Consider the following 16,617-nt stretch of genomic DNA (forward strand, 5'->3'; position numbering starts at 1 on the left):
CATTCCTGTCGCAGGTGCCGGTACTCGCAATCAGCATGAGGTAATCCTTCATCAGCACGGACCTAACCTTCCAATTTGAGATATTATCTCCCACCAACACGCACAAACCTTACATTATATTTGGCTCCATAGGACTTACAGGTTTTATTTATTATGTATCTTCTCCCCCTTCCCACCCCGCCTTCATTAAGGGGTTTTTGTCTGATTAGTTCTTTGCCATATCCCCAGCAACTAAAACTGTGCTTAGCACACAGCATTTGTTGAATGAATGAATAAGCGAGGGATCCACAGACTAGCCATCAGAGGGCGACAGAGAGACTTAGTGGCCCCGAGCTTCACGTGAGGTTACGTAAAGTTTGAACTCGCTCGGCCACCATAGTGCTTAAGCCGGAAATGGCAGGCCATTTCCGGTCTTCGCGGTTCGGGAAGACGTTTTCGGGCTGTCGGAAACCGAGCCCCAAGGTTCTAAGACAGGTCCTTCACGGAACTCAGACTCCATCCCAGGGCTCCAGGCTCCAGGCCTCCGACGGTCCCAGCCGCCAGCGTGACTACTGGAGACAGTTCAGGGCCAGGAACGGGGCAGCGTGGGTCACCATGGCGACGCCGGGTGGGCTGGAACGCTGGGTGCAGGACGAGCTGCACTCGGTGCTGGGGCTGAGCGAGCGGCATGTAGCGCAGTTCCTAATTGGTACCGCGCAGCGCTGCGCCTCGGCTGAGGAGTTTGTGCAGCGTCTGCGAGACACCGATACCCTGGACCTCAGCGGACCAGCCCGGGACTTCGCCCTGAGGCTCTGGAACAAGGTGTTGAGAGGGGCGGCGTGGGGCGGTGCCAAGAGTGGGAGCGGCGGGGGAGGAGGTGGAGCAGGGCAGGGGCCCCAGGTTATTTGTGCAGGTGAGGTTGGGCTAACTGTCCTTCCGAGAATTAAGTAATCTCAGTACCCAAGCACCTAACTTTTGTCCACTGTCGCCTGGGTACTGTGCTAGGTGCTGGACGTCCAGTTCTGGGGAGAAGTTCAAGGAGGGTTAAGTGTTATAGAGCAGTGTTTCTTGAACTTTAATATGCATGCTACTCATCCAGGACCCTTATTAAAATGTAGATTCCGATTAGGTGGTTTTGGGATGGGATCTTAGTTTTTGCATTTCTAACTAGTTTCCAGGTGAATCCGATGGTCTACAGGCTACGCTTTGAATAATGAGGCAGTAGAAAAGATGTGTGAGAAGTGCTGTGGAAGGGCAGAGAAGGTAGGGGTAGTGCTCAGGGGAAGGAAGCCCAAAGATTCCCCAAAATCTGTCTGGTAGAGAAGGGGTTGGGAATAAAGCTGTAAAGATTAACTACTGGAGGACAGGACTCTGTATTTCTTGTCTTTGTATTTCTCCCACCTGACAGCTCCTTACAGAACAAGTGCTTATTTAAGCATATGGAAGAGTGAAAGTGTCCAGCATGTTCACAGAATGGCATATAGCCTGCTTTAATTGTCACATATGTCACAAATGGTGCCTGGTGGGAGATGAGTTTAGAACCTAAGTGGTATGAGGATAAGACGTTATGTAAATCTGTTTAGCATGTATCCTGGAATCTGGTACAGTGCCAGGCTTCTGCAAACCAATCCTTATAGCATATCAGTTCTTGCATAGGGATAGCTTAGTTATGAGGAAGCACAGAGGCTGAACAATTGAGAGTTGGTTTTGAGAATGTAAAATAAACTCCATGAAGGCAGGGATTGTTGTCTTTTGTTTATTCCTGGGTCCTTGGTCCCTAGGAGACAGGTACCTGATGCATCAGACAGATTTTTTTACGTGACCAAAAAAAAAAAAAAAAATTGCAGATGTGATTAAGTTAAGGATCTTGAGATAGGGAGATTATCCTGAGTTATTTGGTGGGTTCTCATGAGTGAAAGTGGGCAGGAGAGTCAGTGTCAGAGCAATGCAGCAGGAGAAGGACTTGGTCGGGCATTACTGGCTTTGAAGGTGTCATTCAGTAAATGTTTGGTAAGTAAATGATTGCAAGGAGGTTCAAAGCAAGTAAATGATTGCAAGGAGAGGCCCAATTCAGGCTGATGAACATGGGGTGAAGCCATAGGGAAAAGAGACAGTGAAGGCTGGTTTAAGATCAGGTCATTCCTTTTTTTTTTTTTTAAAGATTACTTTTTAAATTTATTAACTGACAGCAAGAGATCGCAAGTAGGCAGTGAGGCAAGCAGAGAGAAAGGAGGGGAAGCAGGCTCCCTGCTGAGCAGAAAGCCCAATGTGGGGCTTGATCCCAGGACCCTAGAACCATGACCCGAGCCGAAGGCAGAGGCTTAACCTACTGAGCCACCCAAGCGCCCCAAGATCAGGTCATTCCTTAAATTTGGAATGGGGCAGAGTGGGTTGGCAGAGATCAGGAGTTGCTCATATCCCATTGTCTTCCCTTCTGATAGGTACCACAGAAGGCAGTGGTAGAGAAGCCAGCTCGGGTAGCTGAGCGAGAGGCCCGAGCCCTGCTGGAGAAGAACCAATCCTATAAATTGCTGGAAGACAGTGAGGAGAGCAGTGAGGAGACTGTAGGTAGAGCCGGGAGCAGTCTCCAGAAGAAGCGTAAAAAACGGAAACACCTCAGGAAGAAATGTCATGAGGAGGAAGAAGAGGAGGAGAAGATTTCTGAGAAAGGGAAGCGAAAGGCAGGGTAAGTCAGAAGCAGCGTGAGAAGGGATGCACCAGAGGATGAAAGGACTTGATAAGCTTCCTAGGAGGCCTCATGTAATCCTTTGGGCTGGACTGCAGGGGGAGTAAACAGCAGACTGAGAAGCCAGAGTCGGAGGATGAGTGGGAGCGGACTGAGCGAGAGCGCCTTCAGGACTTGGAGGAACGTGATGCCTTCGCCGAGCGGGTTCGGCAGCGGGACAAGGATCGAACTCGCAATGTCCTGGAGCGGTCAGACAAGAAGGTGCATAGGAGCAGCATGTTGTATGAAACCCTGGGAAGACTCCCTTGGTCAAATCTGAGGTTTGGTGTGATTGGAGAGATAGTGATCTCTGGGAAGACCAGGATGGCCTCTGGTGGTGTCCATCTCTATAGTATGAGGACCCTTCTGGGTCCTCTGGCTATGGCAGCCTTTTGCCGAACCTGTAGCCCTAGAGATTCCTCACTGAAAAGGGCCATTTCTTTATACAGTGGTATATCCGAATGAGCCTTGTGATTCTAGAGGAGCAATGGCTGTGGGAGATTTTGACCTCACAGCCCTCCAACCCTTGTTTTCTTCTCCTAGGCATATGAAGAGGCTCAGAAGCGCCTCAAGATGGCTGAGGAAGACCGGAAAGCCATGGTGAGTCCTAGTGCCCAGGAAACCAACTATCAGAAGGCCTGGGGTGGGGGAAAAAGGACACAAAGGAAATATAGTCAGGATGCTGATGGCTTGTCAGATCTGTGTTGCCACGAACCTGCCAAGGACAAACTTAAGTTGTAGAGGAAAAGAAGCTGCCCACAAACCTTCTTACTCCTTAGGATCTGAATCACACTATGTTCATGAGGGAGATGTGGGCTTTCCCTAAGACTTAAGGAGATGTAATCAGAAGTCAGCTGGAACATCTAAGAGGATGGCTGGAGGACAGGGGCAGGGCAGCTGTCCCACTGCCAAGGTGTGTGCTGTCCAGTCAGCTTGGGCACACCCAATTCCAAAAACCTTCCTACCACCTAATCCCTCTATCCCAAACATGGTCTTATAATCTTCCCCTGGTTTCCTGAGTTTCTTCTCTCTGAATGGGGATATAGCCCTTGTAATTCCTAAACTGAACTTGTCATGGTGTGAGTTCTGGTAGGGTAGACAGTTTTTCCAACGGCCCGGTCATCCCACATAAGGTTATACTTCGGATTCTCAAAAGAATTTTGAGACTCCTGGTGTCCTAAAAATGGCCTAGTGGAAGTCAGGTCTCTCCTGACTGAGCCATCTCATGACCCACCCCACAAAATGGCTGTGGTCAGAGACTTCTGAGCTATCTGTCAGTATGGGTGTAATGTTTTTATTTGCCAGAATTTATTCTTTCCTTTTCAGTCATGAAAACTTCCAAACAAACAGGGAAATTAAGAGAGGAGTATAATAAACACCCATATAAACTATTCAGATTTAGAAATGGCTAATATTATGTATAGTATTTGTAAGTGTGGGCTTTTTCTTTCTAAACTTTTTTTTTCTTTCTAAACTTTTTTTTTTTCTTTCTAAACTTTTTGAAAGAGTTTAGACATCATGGCATTTTTATCCCATCAGCATGTATCTCCTAAGAATGAAGACATTGTCCTCCAAGACCACAGTGTCATTGTCATGCCCCCAAAGATGGACAGTCATTCTCATGTACCAGTGAGGAACCTGTCCACAATAAAATTTCCCCAAAATGTCTTTAGTAACTGCTCTTTCCAAACTGGAAGGCAAGTTTCATGCATTGTATCTGGTGGTTCAGTTTCTTACGTTTATTTGTTTCCTATTCTCTCTCTCTATCGTCTTGTACCGTGCCCCACATTCTGGATTTTTCTGACTCTTATCTTGTGTTGAGTTCTTCTATGCCCTGTGCTTCCTTTAAAGTTGGGTCTAAATCTTGCGTCAGCTCAGATTAAAAAGTTGTGACAGGAGCACTTCTTGGGTGGCAATGTGCCCTTCACATTACACCACATCGGGGGAACACACTGACTGTGTACCTGTTGGTGCAGGTAGTGTTCCTGTCAACAGCCTTTCATCTAATGGTTTTAGTATAACCACTACTAATCCTTTCTAAAGTCGGCTGTTTCACTTTTTGGGATTGCAGAAAGATGATTTTTGGAGTATGACATTCCTTCTACATTTATTGGCTGATCTTTTTATGTAAAGAAGAGCTTTTCCCTAACTAGGAATGAGCAGGACACCTTGGGTGATACAGGCATTTAAGCATCAGACTCTGATTTTGGCTCAGGTCATGGTCTCAGGGTGGTGAGATTCAGCTCCACATGGGGCTCTGCCCTCAGGGAGAAGTCCGCTTCTCTTCTTCTCCCTTGTCTTCTTCCCTCCCCCTGCTTGTGTTGCTCTCTCTCTCTCAAATAAATAAATCTTTTTTTTTTTTTCAAGATGTTATTTATTCAATTGAGAGAGTGAGAGAACACAACCAGAAGGAGAGGCAGGGAGAGGGAAAAGAAGCAGACTTCCCACAGAGCAGGGAGCCAGATGTGTGCCTCGATCCCAGGACCTGAGATGATGACCTGAGCAGAAGGCAGATGCTTAACCATCTGAGCCCCCAGGCACCCCAATAAACAAGACTTAAAAAAAAAAAAAAAACTAGGAATAAGCTATAATTCCATCTTAAAAGGCAGCACAAATAGGGCACCTGGGTGGCTTAGTCAGTTAAGCATCTGACTTGATTTCAGCTCATGTCATGATCTCAGCGTTGGGAGATTGAATCCTGTGTTAGGCTCTAAGCTCAGCGCAGAGTCTGCTTGGTATTCTCTTTCTCCCTCTGTCCCTGCCCACTCATGCTGTCTTTCTCTCTAAAAATAATAAATAATAATTTTTAAAAATCTTTTAAAAATGAAGGCGGGGCAAATGTTATTTACTAATTTTGAGAGAAAGGAGTTTGATGTAACAGTCACCTCACTGGTAACAAAACCTTTTTTTCCCATTTTTTTTGTGTGTGTTTGTCACATTGAACTCATGCATTTTTATTTCTCAGTATTTTATAGTTGCATATCATTTTTCTTTTTGTACTCGAATTGCCTGAGTTGGGTTTGTTGTTGTTGTTGTTGTTGTTTTATTAGTAATCTCTATACCCAGTGTGGTGCTCAAACTCAAGACCCCGAGATCAGGAGTTATATGCTGTTTTGAGTCAGCCAGGTGCCCCTCAAATTGCCCGTTTTTGGTTTTGGTGGGGTTTTTTTGCCTGTATTTTAAAAGAACATCCATCTGCTTCCTCCATCAAGTTGAAAAAGTATTTGATTATGGTACTTAGATTATATCATGAACTTAAACTCCTTTTAAGTCTTCGTAGAATAGGGGCGCCTGGATGGCTCAGTCGTTAAGTGTCTGCCTTTGGCTCAGGTCATGATCCTGGAGTCCTGGGGTCTTGGGATCGGGCCCCACATCAGCCTCCCCACTCAGCGGGAGGCCTGCTTCTCCCTCTCCCACTCCCCCTGCTTGTGTTCTCTCTTTTGCTGTGTTTCTCTCTGTCAAATAAATAAAACCCTTTAAAAAAAAGTCTTCAGGGGCGCCTGGGTGGCTCACTGGGTTAAAGCCTCTGTCTTCGGCTCAGGTCATGATCCCAGGGTCCTGGGATTGAGCCCCAGATCAGGCTCTCTGCTTGGTGGGGAGTCTGCTTCCCCCTCTCTCTGTCTCTGCCTGCCTCTCTGCCTATTTGTGATCTCTCTCTGTCAAATAAATAAATAAAATCTTAAAAAAGAAAAAAGAAAAAAAAGTCTTCATAGAATAAACAGAAGCCAAGCAATTAAACAGAATTGAGGCACCAAAGGAGAGGGCCTGATGAAATTTTGCCACTACAGTAGAGGAGATTGTTTTGATCACAGGGAAGACAGTGTTGCCACAGTGGGAGGGCTCATGGTGAGAGCTGAGAAAGGCCTTAAGGTTGTGGCCAGTCTTTTACTGTCATCCATAATGTGTCCTGAAAAGCTCCTGTCAAAGGAAACATGTAGAAGCCAGATGATACATTGTATGAGGCAGGGAGAAGTTAGTCCCAGAGGCTAAGCATTTCTGATTACATCTTGCCTTACAGAAATACTCTCTGATGCTATACTTCCAGATTTTTGTATATAGTGTGTTTTTCCCCTTTTTCCAAACTGTAGTCATTTGATTTCAGACCATGGAACATCTAACTGAGACTGAAGTTGACCTCCTGTTGGCACATCCAGTGGTTTCTAATAGTCTCACTTGTTTTCAGTTTGAGACCTGTGCTTCTAAATGCTGGTATTAAGCCCTTTTGTTTTCCTTCTTTCCACTAAGTTGAATAAAATAGTAAAAATAAAATCTAAAATATTCAGATAATTGCTTTAGTGTATCTATGTTGACAAAGATGGTGAGGCTGTCCAGAAGGACCTTCCAGCTGGATCATGCTGCTAGAAGATAGTGGCTTTCAGACAGGCCCAGCTTGGGGCACACCATTAGTCAGTTTGGAAATTGCCAAAGGACACTGCTGGCCTATCAGGGAACTTGTCACTCTTATGGATAGGTAAGGAAAGGGGTTTCGAGGTGAAGATTTGGCTGCCTTGTCCTAACCCAGGTTCCTGAGCTACGGAAGAAATCCCGCCGAGAGTACTTGGCTAAGCGGGAGCGAGAGAAGCTTGAGGACCTGGAGGCTGAGCTGGCTGATGAGGAGTTCCTTTTTGGGGATGTGGAGCTGAGCCGACATGAACAGCGGGAGCTCAAATACAAGCGGCGAGTTCGGGATCTGGCCCGAGAGTACCGGGCAGCTGGGGAGCAGGAGAAGCTGGAGGCCACCAATCGTTACCACATGCCAGAGGAGACCCGAGGCCAGGTGAGGCAAAGCAGAGTCCACTTCAGCCCTGCTTCCCAAGCCAAGGGGAGGGAAGTCTTCAGAGCATTGGTCAGTGCCTTGGCTGACCCCTTCCTTGTCTTCCCTTTCCCTGCATGTGGGAGTAGTGACTGGGAAGGTGAGGCTTGGGAAGAGGGCATCTTCTGTCTTCACACATCCTTCTTTCCACAGCCAGCACGAGCTGTGGATCTAGTGGAGGAGGAATCAGGCGCCCCTGGAGAGGAGCAGCGACGCTGGGAGGAGGCCCGGCTGGGGGCAGCATCCCTGAAGTTTGGAGCCCGAGATGCTGCCTCTCAGGAGCCCAAGTATCAGCTGGTGCTGGAGGAAGAGGAGACCATCGAGTTTGTCCGGGCCTCTCAGCTCCAGGGCGATGAGGTGAGCAGGAGAACTCTGGGACATTCTAAGGAGGTTGGGAAGCCAGCCCTGAAGCTCACACCCCTCTTTCTCCTCAGGAGCCATCGGGCCCACCGCCCCCCACCCAGGCCCAGCAGAAGGAGTCCATCCAGGCTGTCCGCCGCAGCCTCCCAGTGTTCCCTTTCCGCGAGGAGCTCCTGGCTGCTATTGCTAATCATCAGGTCCTCATCATCGAGGGTGAGACGGGCTCCGGGAAGACCACCCAGATTCCACAGTATCTCTTTGAGGAGGTACAGTCATCCATGCCCTCCAAGTTGCTGAGCCCTGATCCTTGACAAGCACAGTCCTGTCAGTCCTCCTTTTACATGTTATTTTGAGTGGGTACGTACTACCTTCTCCGTCTTTAGTCTTTTCCGCTAAATTGTGAGTTTCTTAAGAATAAGGACAAACCCTTTTCATGTTTCTTTTCTCACTTCTGTCACTGTGTCTGTGCCTAGTTCCAGCGTTCCTGTTGGAAAGACCTGTAGACAGGTAGATGGTGGCCTGGGGACCTTCCCACACCACACCACACCACCACACCAACCAGCTCAGCCATCACATCCGCAAGGGCCAAGAACAAGGAGTCAGAGGACTTGGTTTCCTGCTTTTTCACCTTCTTTTGTTCCCCTTTGTTTCTGGGTCTGCCCCAGCTGGTCTTTTTCTAGTTCTGGTGTAGCTGAGCCTGATTGTGATCACATAAAAGGCTGGAACTCTCGGGGCTGGGTGAGGACACCCTTGAGGGCCCTAAGGTCTGCCCTCCTATATGTTTGCCCTGGTAGTCTGTTTTTCACTTTCTGTCTGTTCCCTCCTTTCCCCCTGCCCTGTTGTACATTTATACTTACTTTCTCTAAATTATTCTGGGCCCCAGGAACATATTTATTTATTAAGGGTTTTATTTATTTGAGAGAGCATGAGCAGGGGTGGGGGGAGCAGAGGGAGAGGGAGAAGCAAGGGGAGCCCCATGTGGGGCTCATCCCAGGACTCCGGGTTCATGACCTGAGCCAAAGGCAGACGCTTAACTGACTGAGTCACCCAGGTGCACCTTCCCATTCCCCCAACCCCAGAAGCATATTTAGCCAAGGAAAAACCTCTTCTTTTGTCATTCAGGGTTATACAAGGAAGGGAATGAAGATTGCCTGCACCCAGCCCCGGAGAGTGGCAGCCATGAGTGTGGCTGCCCGTGTGGCCCGGGAGATGGGTGTGAAGCTTGGGAATGAGGTGAGATCTGCGGGGATGGAGAGGGGAGGGGAGACTCTAGGGTCTGGGACGTAGCCCACACTGTGCAGGGCTTCACACCACAGGTCCAGGCACTGATCCCTTCTCCCCTAGCCCTGCACTCCCTTCAGGGAGTGTCCAGTCTTAATGGCCCTTTTGACAGGTTGGCTACAGCATCCGCTTTGAGGACTGCACATCAGAGCGAACTGTCCTCCGCTACATGACAGATGGGATGCTCCTCAGGGAGTTCCTCTCTGAACCTGACCTTGCAAGTTACAGGTACACAAAGGGTCCCTGTCTCCCACAAGAGAGCCACTGCCCTCTCTTCCACCCAGTCTATTGCCTTCCTCCCCTTCAGCACCTTCCTACAGGTGCTGCTCCTTTATTCTCTGGCCTTTCTCTTCTTTCTTCTCATCCAGCTAGTTTGGCCTTTGTCTTCTGACTGGCCCCCCAGTTCTTGAATCTTTTATGGTGTGGATAGTTGTAGGACTGGCCTGCAGGTATCATGGAGATGGGGTAGAAGAGAGGCAGAGAAGTCCTCTGCCCATTGCTTCCACAATTTAGAAAACACCAGGATGGTAGAGTGGTGCTGTGGAGACTTAAAAAGCCACATGAAGACTCTTTGAAGATTCTTAGAATGTTCAGCGTAGAGTGGAGAAACTCAGGGAGACATCCTGGCTCTAGGGGAGGGCTGTTACATGGACAAAGAATTCAGACTTGTTTCACATGATGCTAGAGAGTGCAACTAACAACCATGGGAGAGGTTACAGGGAGACAGATTTCAGGGCAATACTAAGAAGTCAAGAGTGGTGGAGATTGGAGGGGCTGTCGGTGTGCTGGGGCCCTCACTCTTGGGCCTCTGGCCCAGGTCTTGGAGTGGCTTGGTCTGTGAATAGTGAGTTCTCAGTGCTGGTGTTGGCCAGGTAGGGCTTGGATGAACATGTGTTTAAGAGGAGAAGGGATGGTGTGTGGCTGGTGGTGGGGTGAGGCCAGCCAAGCAGTATGTGCTTTCTCAACTCTCAGGAGGCTGTGAAGTTCTGGTCTTAGGAGATCACAAATGGAGCAATAGGACAAATACGATTTGAGCCTTCACATCCCTTGCAAATATTTCAGAACCCGAGGAAGGCTAGCCAGTACAAGAGTGTTTGGGTATAGGGTTTTCCCATCAAACCAGCCTGCTTTGTGGAACAGATAGGGACTTCACCAGCATAGTCAGGAGTGAGCTGATGCAGGCTTGCCTGTCACTTGGAAATCCAGAGATTTGAATGAGGATAAAGAAGATGCAGCACCGGGATAATTAAGGAGAAGACCAAAAATTCTGGAGAGCTCTCTCAGGCTGGGATTGAAAGGCTGACCTGGGCCCTCTCCCCAGAAGGAAGCAGCAGGGCCAACAGGGATGCCAACAGCTCACAGGGTGTTTGAATTATGGTGGCCCAGGGGACCTTCCCAGCAGGGCCTCTTTTGAATAAAAGAGCTCTCACTTTTTTCCGCTTTAAAACAGATACTCTTACTTCTGCTGACTCTAACAGACCCATGACTCTAACCCAGAAAGGATGTCTGACTTGTCTTGGCCTTGGCTTCTAACCTCTAAATCTTGGCTGTTGTTGTCTTCCCAGGCTGGGATAAGCTGCAGACTGTGGGGTCTTGGCCTTCTTTAACTTTCTGTTGGTCTTCCTTAGCTGGGGTGATTGGCTTCTCTTTGGATCCATCCTCCCACATTCCCACATTCACCTTTGGGCTCTTTGCTTCCTCTGTGCCCTCATCCAGGGGACCCTCTTGTCTTCTCCTGGCCAGCTTTCCAGGCTCACTGCTCTCCTGTTCTTTCCCTAGTGTGGTGATGGTAGATGAGGCTCACGAACGGACCCTACACACAGACATTCTCTTTGGGTTAATCAAAGATGTTGCTCGCTTCCGGCCTGAGCTGAAGGTCTTGGTGGCTTCAGCCACTCTGGACACTGCCCGTTTTTCCACCTTCTTTGATGATGCCCCTGTCTTCCGAATCCCTGGACGCAGGTTTCCAGTTGACATCTTCTATACCAAGGTGCTTCCCTCGGGGAGGGTGGGTTTAAGTGCTAGGCAGCAAACCATGGGCCTTTGGAGAAGGTTGTCCCAGGGAGGGAAGGGGAAAATGGAGAGTCCAAAAGGGCACTAGGACAAACTGGTTATTGAGTTGGGAGAAAAGGTTTCCCAAAGAGATGGCCTTCCTGTGACCCCTCTCCTGCTTCTGCCTAGGCTCCAGAGGCTGACTACCTGGAAGCTTGTGTAGTGTCTGTGCTGCAGATCCATGTGACCCAGCCCCCTGGGGATATCCTGGTGTTCCTGACAGGACAGGTGTGAGATGGTGGGGTTGGGAGTGGTGGTGGTGATGTATCCCAGGGGAAGACAGAACTTCCAGGTGGGCCTTGTGTCACTTTGGGACCTGTACTGCTGTCTCCATCCCAAATCCAGGAGGAGATTGAGGCCGCCTGTGAGATGCTCCAGGATCGCTGCCGCCGCCTGGGCTCCAAAATCCGGGAGCTCTTGGTGTTACCCATTTATGCCAACCTGCCTTCTGACATACAGGCTCGTATCTTCCAGCCCACACCCCCTGGGGCACGAAAGGTCAGTTGGAGAAACCCACATTTTTCACCCCTATAGTTCACACAACTAATAGTGAAAAAGAGAGTATGTGCCTGCCCTGTGCAGGATCTGTCCTGGGCCTGCTGCAGCCACAAGGCTCAGTAGTAGTCCCCCGCTTCCAGAGCTGGAGAGAGGATGAATTCAGCATGAACTGAGACACACCCAAATAACGTGACCCGCTAAGTCAGTACCGTGGAGGTGCAGAGGAGAGGGGAAGTCCTTGGTGTGCTGAAAGGTGGGATTTTATCTGTATCTTTAAGAAAAAAGGTAGGGAATTCCAAAGCAAAGCCTAAGGTATGTTTGAGGTCAGAGTGTAATCTAGAAGATTAAGGGGAAGGTTCACATGGTGAAAACAACTCTGAACTGAGATTAGATTGAGAGCAGTTGGAAGCATTTGAACTTTAGACGATTGGATTGGATGGCAATCAAAGGGTTTTGAGCAAAGATGTAACTTCCATTCAGCAAATATTTAATGAGCTCCTCCCACGTGCCAGGTACTGTTCTAGGGAATGAAGATACAATGAAGAACAGAACAAAGTTCCTAGCCTCTCAGAGCTTATAGTCTAACGTAAGTTAGGAGACACTGGACATGTAAATACACAATGCTGATTCGTGACCAGTGCTATGGAGAGATACCATGCAAAATGGGGAAATGGAGACTGACTCCAGAGGAGTGGTAGTGAGGAATGGCAGAAGGTGTTTTCCTCAGGATGTAGGGAAGATCTCTCCTTCTCCAGTAAGGTGAAAGGGAACCCAGTGAGGGAGGGAGCCTTGCTGATATCTGGAGGTAAAGTGTGTCCGGTGGAGGGAACAACTAGTGGGAAGGACCCGAGGGAGGAGTGTGCTCAGACCAGCCAGGGAGCAGCAGGAGTGGAGGAGGAGTGGAGGCAAGGAGCCCATAGTACTTAGAGAGGAGGTCAGAAAGGTAGCCAGGGCTAGAGGATTCAGGGCTTCAAGGGGTTTGAATATAGTTCTCAAGTAGAACAGGAAGCCATTGACAGCTGGGATTAGTGATGTGACAGGCTGATGTTTTTGAGGGGCCATCCAGATGCCAGAATGATGAGTTTAGGTAAGCAGGGCCAGGAGTAGAGGCAGGGAGACACATGAGAAGCCTCTTGCAGGAAGTCCTGGATGAGGATGAAGGTGAAAGTGCTGGTGGGAAAGATGGGAGCCAGGGACCTGGACCCCTCTCCCATCTCTGAAAACAGTTCTAACCCTGCTCCCATGTCTTCCACATTATGTCCCTGTTCATCCCTACTCTCGCTTGCTCCTGCCTGGCTTGTCCCCCTCTCCTGACTTTAGACCCTAATTCCTTCAGTTCCTGTCCCTTATCTGCACCTGCTTCTCTACTAGAATCTTCCAGGAATACTTTTTCTAGGTAATTTGGTGGGTGGGGTCTCCAGGTGACTATACATCCTGTCACTCAGGTGGTTGTGGCAACAAACATCGCTGAGACATCACTCACCATTGAAGGCATCATTTACGTACTGGATCCAGGGTTCTGTAAGCAGAAGAGCTACAACCCTCGCACAGGCATGGAATCCCTCACTGTCACACCCTGCAGCAAGGTCAGCCTGCTTGGGCTTCAACAATGTCTCCATGGGAAGGGTTCAATTCTAAAGCCTGTGGGAGCTTCTTAGAGGACAGGGAAAAAGCAGCCTACATCCTCTCAGATTTCTTGCATAAGTATTGCTTCTTCTCTGTTCTCTCTCCAGTTGTCAGCCATGCCTGCCTCTCCTTTCTTTGTAGGCCTCAGCCAATCAACGGGCTGGTCGGGCAGGTCGGGTGGCTGCTGGGAAGTGCTTCCGCCTGTATACTGCCTGGGCCTATCAGCATGAGCTGGAGGAAACCACGGTGCCGGAGATCCAGAGGACCAGCCTGGGCAATGTCGTGTTGCTGCTCAAGAGCTTAGGTTATTTGGGGTCCCCCAGTCCTCCTGAGAGAGGAGGGAGGAGGGGCTGGAGTCACTGATCCCTGCAGAGAAGCTGTTCTACACCCTCACATCTTTCTTCAGGGATCCATGATCTAATGCACTTTGATTTCCTGGATCCTCCACCATATGAGACCCTTCTGCTGGCTTTGGAGCAGCTGTATGCTCTGGGAGCCCTCAACCACCTCGGGGAGCTCACCACGGTAAGGTGGGAGGGAAGCATGGGCAGGAGCAGGATGAGGGGGTTGGGGTGACTTCTTGAGTGGTGGAAGGACTCCTGAGGGAGGACTGGCCTCAACTCTTTTTCCTCTCCTTAGTCTGGACGGAAGATGGCAGAGCTACCGGTGGACCCCATGCTATCTAAAATGATCCTGGCCTCTGAGAAGTAAGTGCCACACCCCACTCCCACCCCTGCCACTCTGGCCAGGCCCCCAGCACACAAACTGGCTTTGCTTCCTTCTCTCTTGGGGCCTTCTTTGTTATCTTGGTCTTTTTCCTTTTTCTCCTTGCTGTATTCTTTTTTTTTTTTTTTAAAGATTTTATTTATTTATTTGACAGAGAGAGATAACAAGCAGGCAGAGAGGTAGGCAGAGAGAGAGAGGAGGAAGCAGGCTCCCTGCTGAGCAGAGAGTCTGATGCGGGGCTCAATCCCAGGACCCTGAGATCATGACCTGAGCCGAAGGCAGCGGCTTAACCCACTGAGCCACCCAGGCGTCCCTCCTTGCTGTATTCTTTAACAAATAAGTTACTAGAAAACTCTTAGTGCCCCTTTTGAGGCTCACAAGGGGCAGTAAAATACTAATCAAATGAGTAAGATTGACAAATAGAAAATTGGGGGGCATGAATGGATGTGGAAGACTTAGCACCTGTGAGGAGTGTTGTGTGTGGACTGGTTTGGGGACTTTCTCATTCCTGAGGTTTTGGACTGTAACACTTAGATGTAGTTGTGGAGGGGCCACCTTTAAATGCCATTCCTCTGCCATAGTAGAGGTCAGAGGTCATTAGTGAACTTGAAGTGCTGTCTTTTCCTGATGCACATAATACATCCCTTCCTCCTACAGAAGTCCTTCCTACTCTCAGAAGTCCTCAGCGCTTTCCTGCTCTCGCCATGGATAGCCTCCCCGCAATTGTTTCACCTCCAGCCCACCACCACCCAAATCTGTCCGCCCTGAATTGTAGCCGTTAATGGCAATCTCCATGTGAGGACACATCCGCACACAGTGATCACTTCTCCCCTTACCATGCATGTATCTGTTCCTGTTTGCCTTCCTTTGGACCCTCATGCTTTGCCCTTCCGGCCCCAGGTACAGCTGTTCAGAAGAGATCCTGACGGTGGCTGCCATGCTGTCTGTCAACAACTCCATCTTCTACCGACCCAAAGACAAGGTTGTGCATGCCGACAATGCCCGTGTCAACTTTTTCCTCCCTGGTGGAGACCACCTGGTTCTGCTGAACGTTTATACGCAGGTCACTGGGCTTGGCTGATGGGATTGAGGGAGACACGGGGGACTCTGGTTCTGCTATATACTTAAGTCCCACTTTTTTTTAACCATCTTCACAGTGGGCTGAGAGTGGTTACTCTTCCCAGTGGTGCTATGAGAACTTTGTGCAGTTCAGATCAATGCGCCGAGCCCGGGATGTGAGGGAACAGCTGGAGGGGCTCTTGGAACGTGTGGAAGTTGGTCTCAGCTCTTGCCAGGGGGACTATATCCGTGTACGCAAGGTCAGCTTTTTTTCAGTCTCCCTGTTCCCCACACTCTCTCCATCTACAGAGTGAGCTGCTCTGGGGGCCTGAAGCAGTCCCTTCAGCCTGAGGATGTGCCCTCTTCCCCTGGAGAAGGCATGCTTTTCTGTGCTTTCTTCACCAGACTCCTGAAGGGTCATTCCCAGGGGGTTCTTCTTGTCTTTCTTTCTTTCTTGTCTTTCTCTCAGGCCATCACAGCTGGTTACTTTTACCACACGGCCCGGTTGACTCGTAGTGGCTATCGCACAGTCAAACAGCAGCAGACAGTGTTCATCCACCCCAACTCCTCCCTGTTTGATGAACAGCCACGTTGGCTGCTCTACCATGAACTTGTCTTGACCACCAAGGAGTTCATGAGACAGGTGAGGGGACCTTCCCTTGCCCAGGATGGTGCAGATGTGGGGGGAGGTAGGATCCTAACAAGCTAAAAACCCAGGTTCAGGTTGCTGAGACCAGCAGAGAAATAGGAAAACACTTTGCTTTAAGGCAGGATAAAATAGAAAGGCCTTCTCTCAACAGCTATGTCAGCATCTACTGAGATTTAAGAACTGCATATTCATTCAGTACATATTTGAATGCCTAGTACCTTGGTGTTTCAGATGCTGGGGTAAGAATGGTGAACAAAGCAGATGTAGTCTCTGTCCTGAGTGTACTTTACGACTAGGTAAAAAACCTAGTTTAGGGATAGTTTACTGGGCATCCTGAATGACATGTAAAGGTTATGTCTGCCCTTGGAGTATATAATATTAGAGCCTGGCACCTTGCCCCTAGCCCTGTAGTCAAAGGTGGAAGAAATAAACTTTTCTGATTACACAAACACTAGAGTGTAGGTTGGAAAAAGGGGAACTCTACTGACTTTTTCTCTCCTCTTGTAGGTACTGGAAATTGAGAGCAGTTGGCTTCTGGAGGTGGCTCCTCACTATTATAAAGCCAAGGAACTAGAAGATCCCCATTCTAAGAAAATGCCAAAAAAGATAGGCAAGACACGAGAAGAGCTAGGGTAAAGAGAAGGGGACACAAACAGAACCCAGCACCCCTCCTTTTCCTTCTGTAACATTATTTAATGTACATTTTTGGAATAAAGCTTGTGGGAACTTTAAATTTTAATTGATTTATATTTTATTTTTAAAAAAAGATTTGAAAGAGAAAGAATTATTATTTTAAGTAGCCTCCATGCTCAGCATGGGGCTTGAACTCACAACCCCAAGGATCAAGAG

General features: G+C 48.8%; 1 protein-coding gene across 2 annotated transcripts; it reads left to right on the plus strand.

The window, feature by feature from the left end:
• Window positions 1-325: 325 nt before the first annotated feature.
• Window positions 326-16,507, plus strand: DHX16 (DEAH-box helicase 16). Of its 2 annotated transcripts, none has more exons than XM_082732907.1 (20): window positions 326-801; window positions 2,421-2,665; window positions 2,764-2,926; window positions 3,248-3,304; window positions 7,227-7,481; window positions 7,671-7,874; window positions 7,952-8,143; window positions 9,000-9,110; window positions 9,271-9,386; window positions 10,938-11,148; window positions 11,340-11,438; window positions 11,556-11,708; window positions 13,154-13,294; window positions 13,476-13,638; window positions 13,741-13,859; window positions 13,974-14,041; window positions 14,961-15,123; window positions 15,218-15,379; window positions 15,589-15,762; window positions 16,276-16,507. In XM_082732907.1, exons 1-20 carry the CDS (start codon window positions 394-396, stop codon window positions 16,402-16,404), a joined length of 3,333 nt encoding a protein of 1,110 aa, XP_082589033.1. In that variant the 5' UTR covers window positions 326-393; the 3' UTR covers window positions 16,405-16,507. The 2 variants fall into 2 exon arrangements, with proteins under 2 accessions (XP_082589033.1, XP_082589034.1); XM_082732908.1 differs by having other exon boundaries at window positions 386-801; window positions 15,218-15,370.
• The last annotated feature ends 110 nt before the right edge of the window (window positions 16,508-16,617 follow it).

Source organism: Mustela nivalis (genome assembly GCF_964662115.1).
Source record: "Mustela nivalis genome assembly, chromosome: 5".
Lineage (NCBI taxonomy): Eukaryota > Metazoa > Chordata > Mammalia > Carnivora > Mustelidae > Mustela > Mustela nivalis.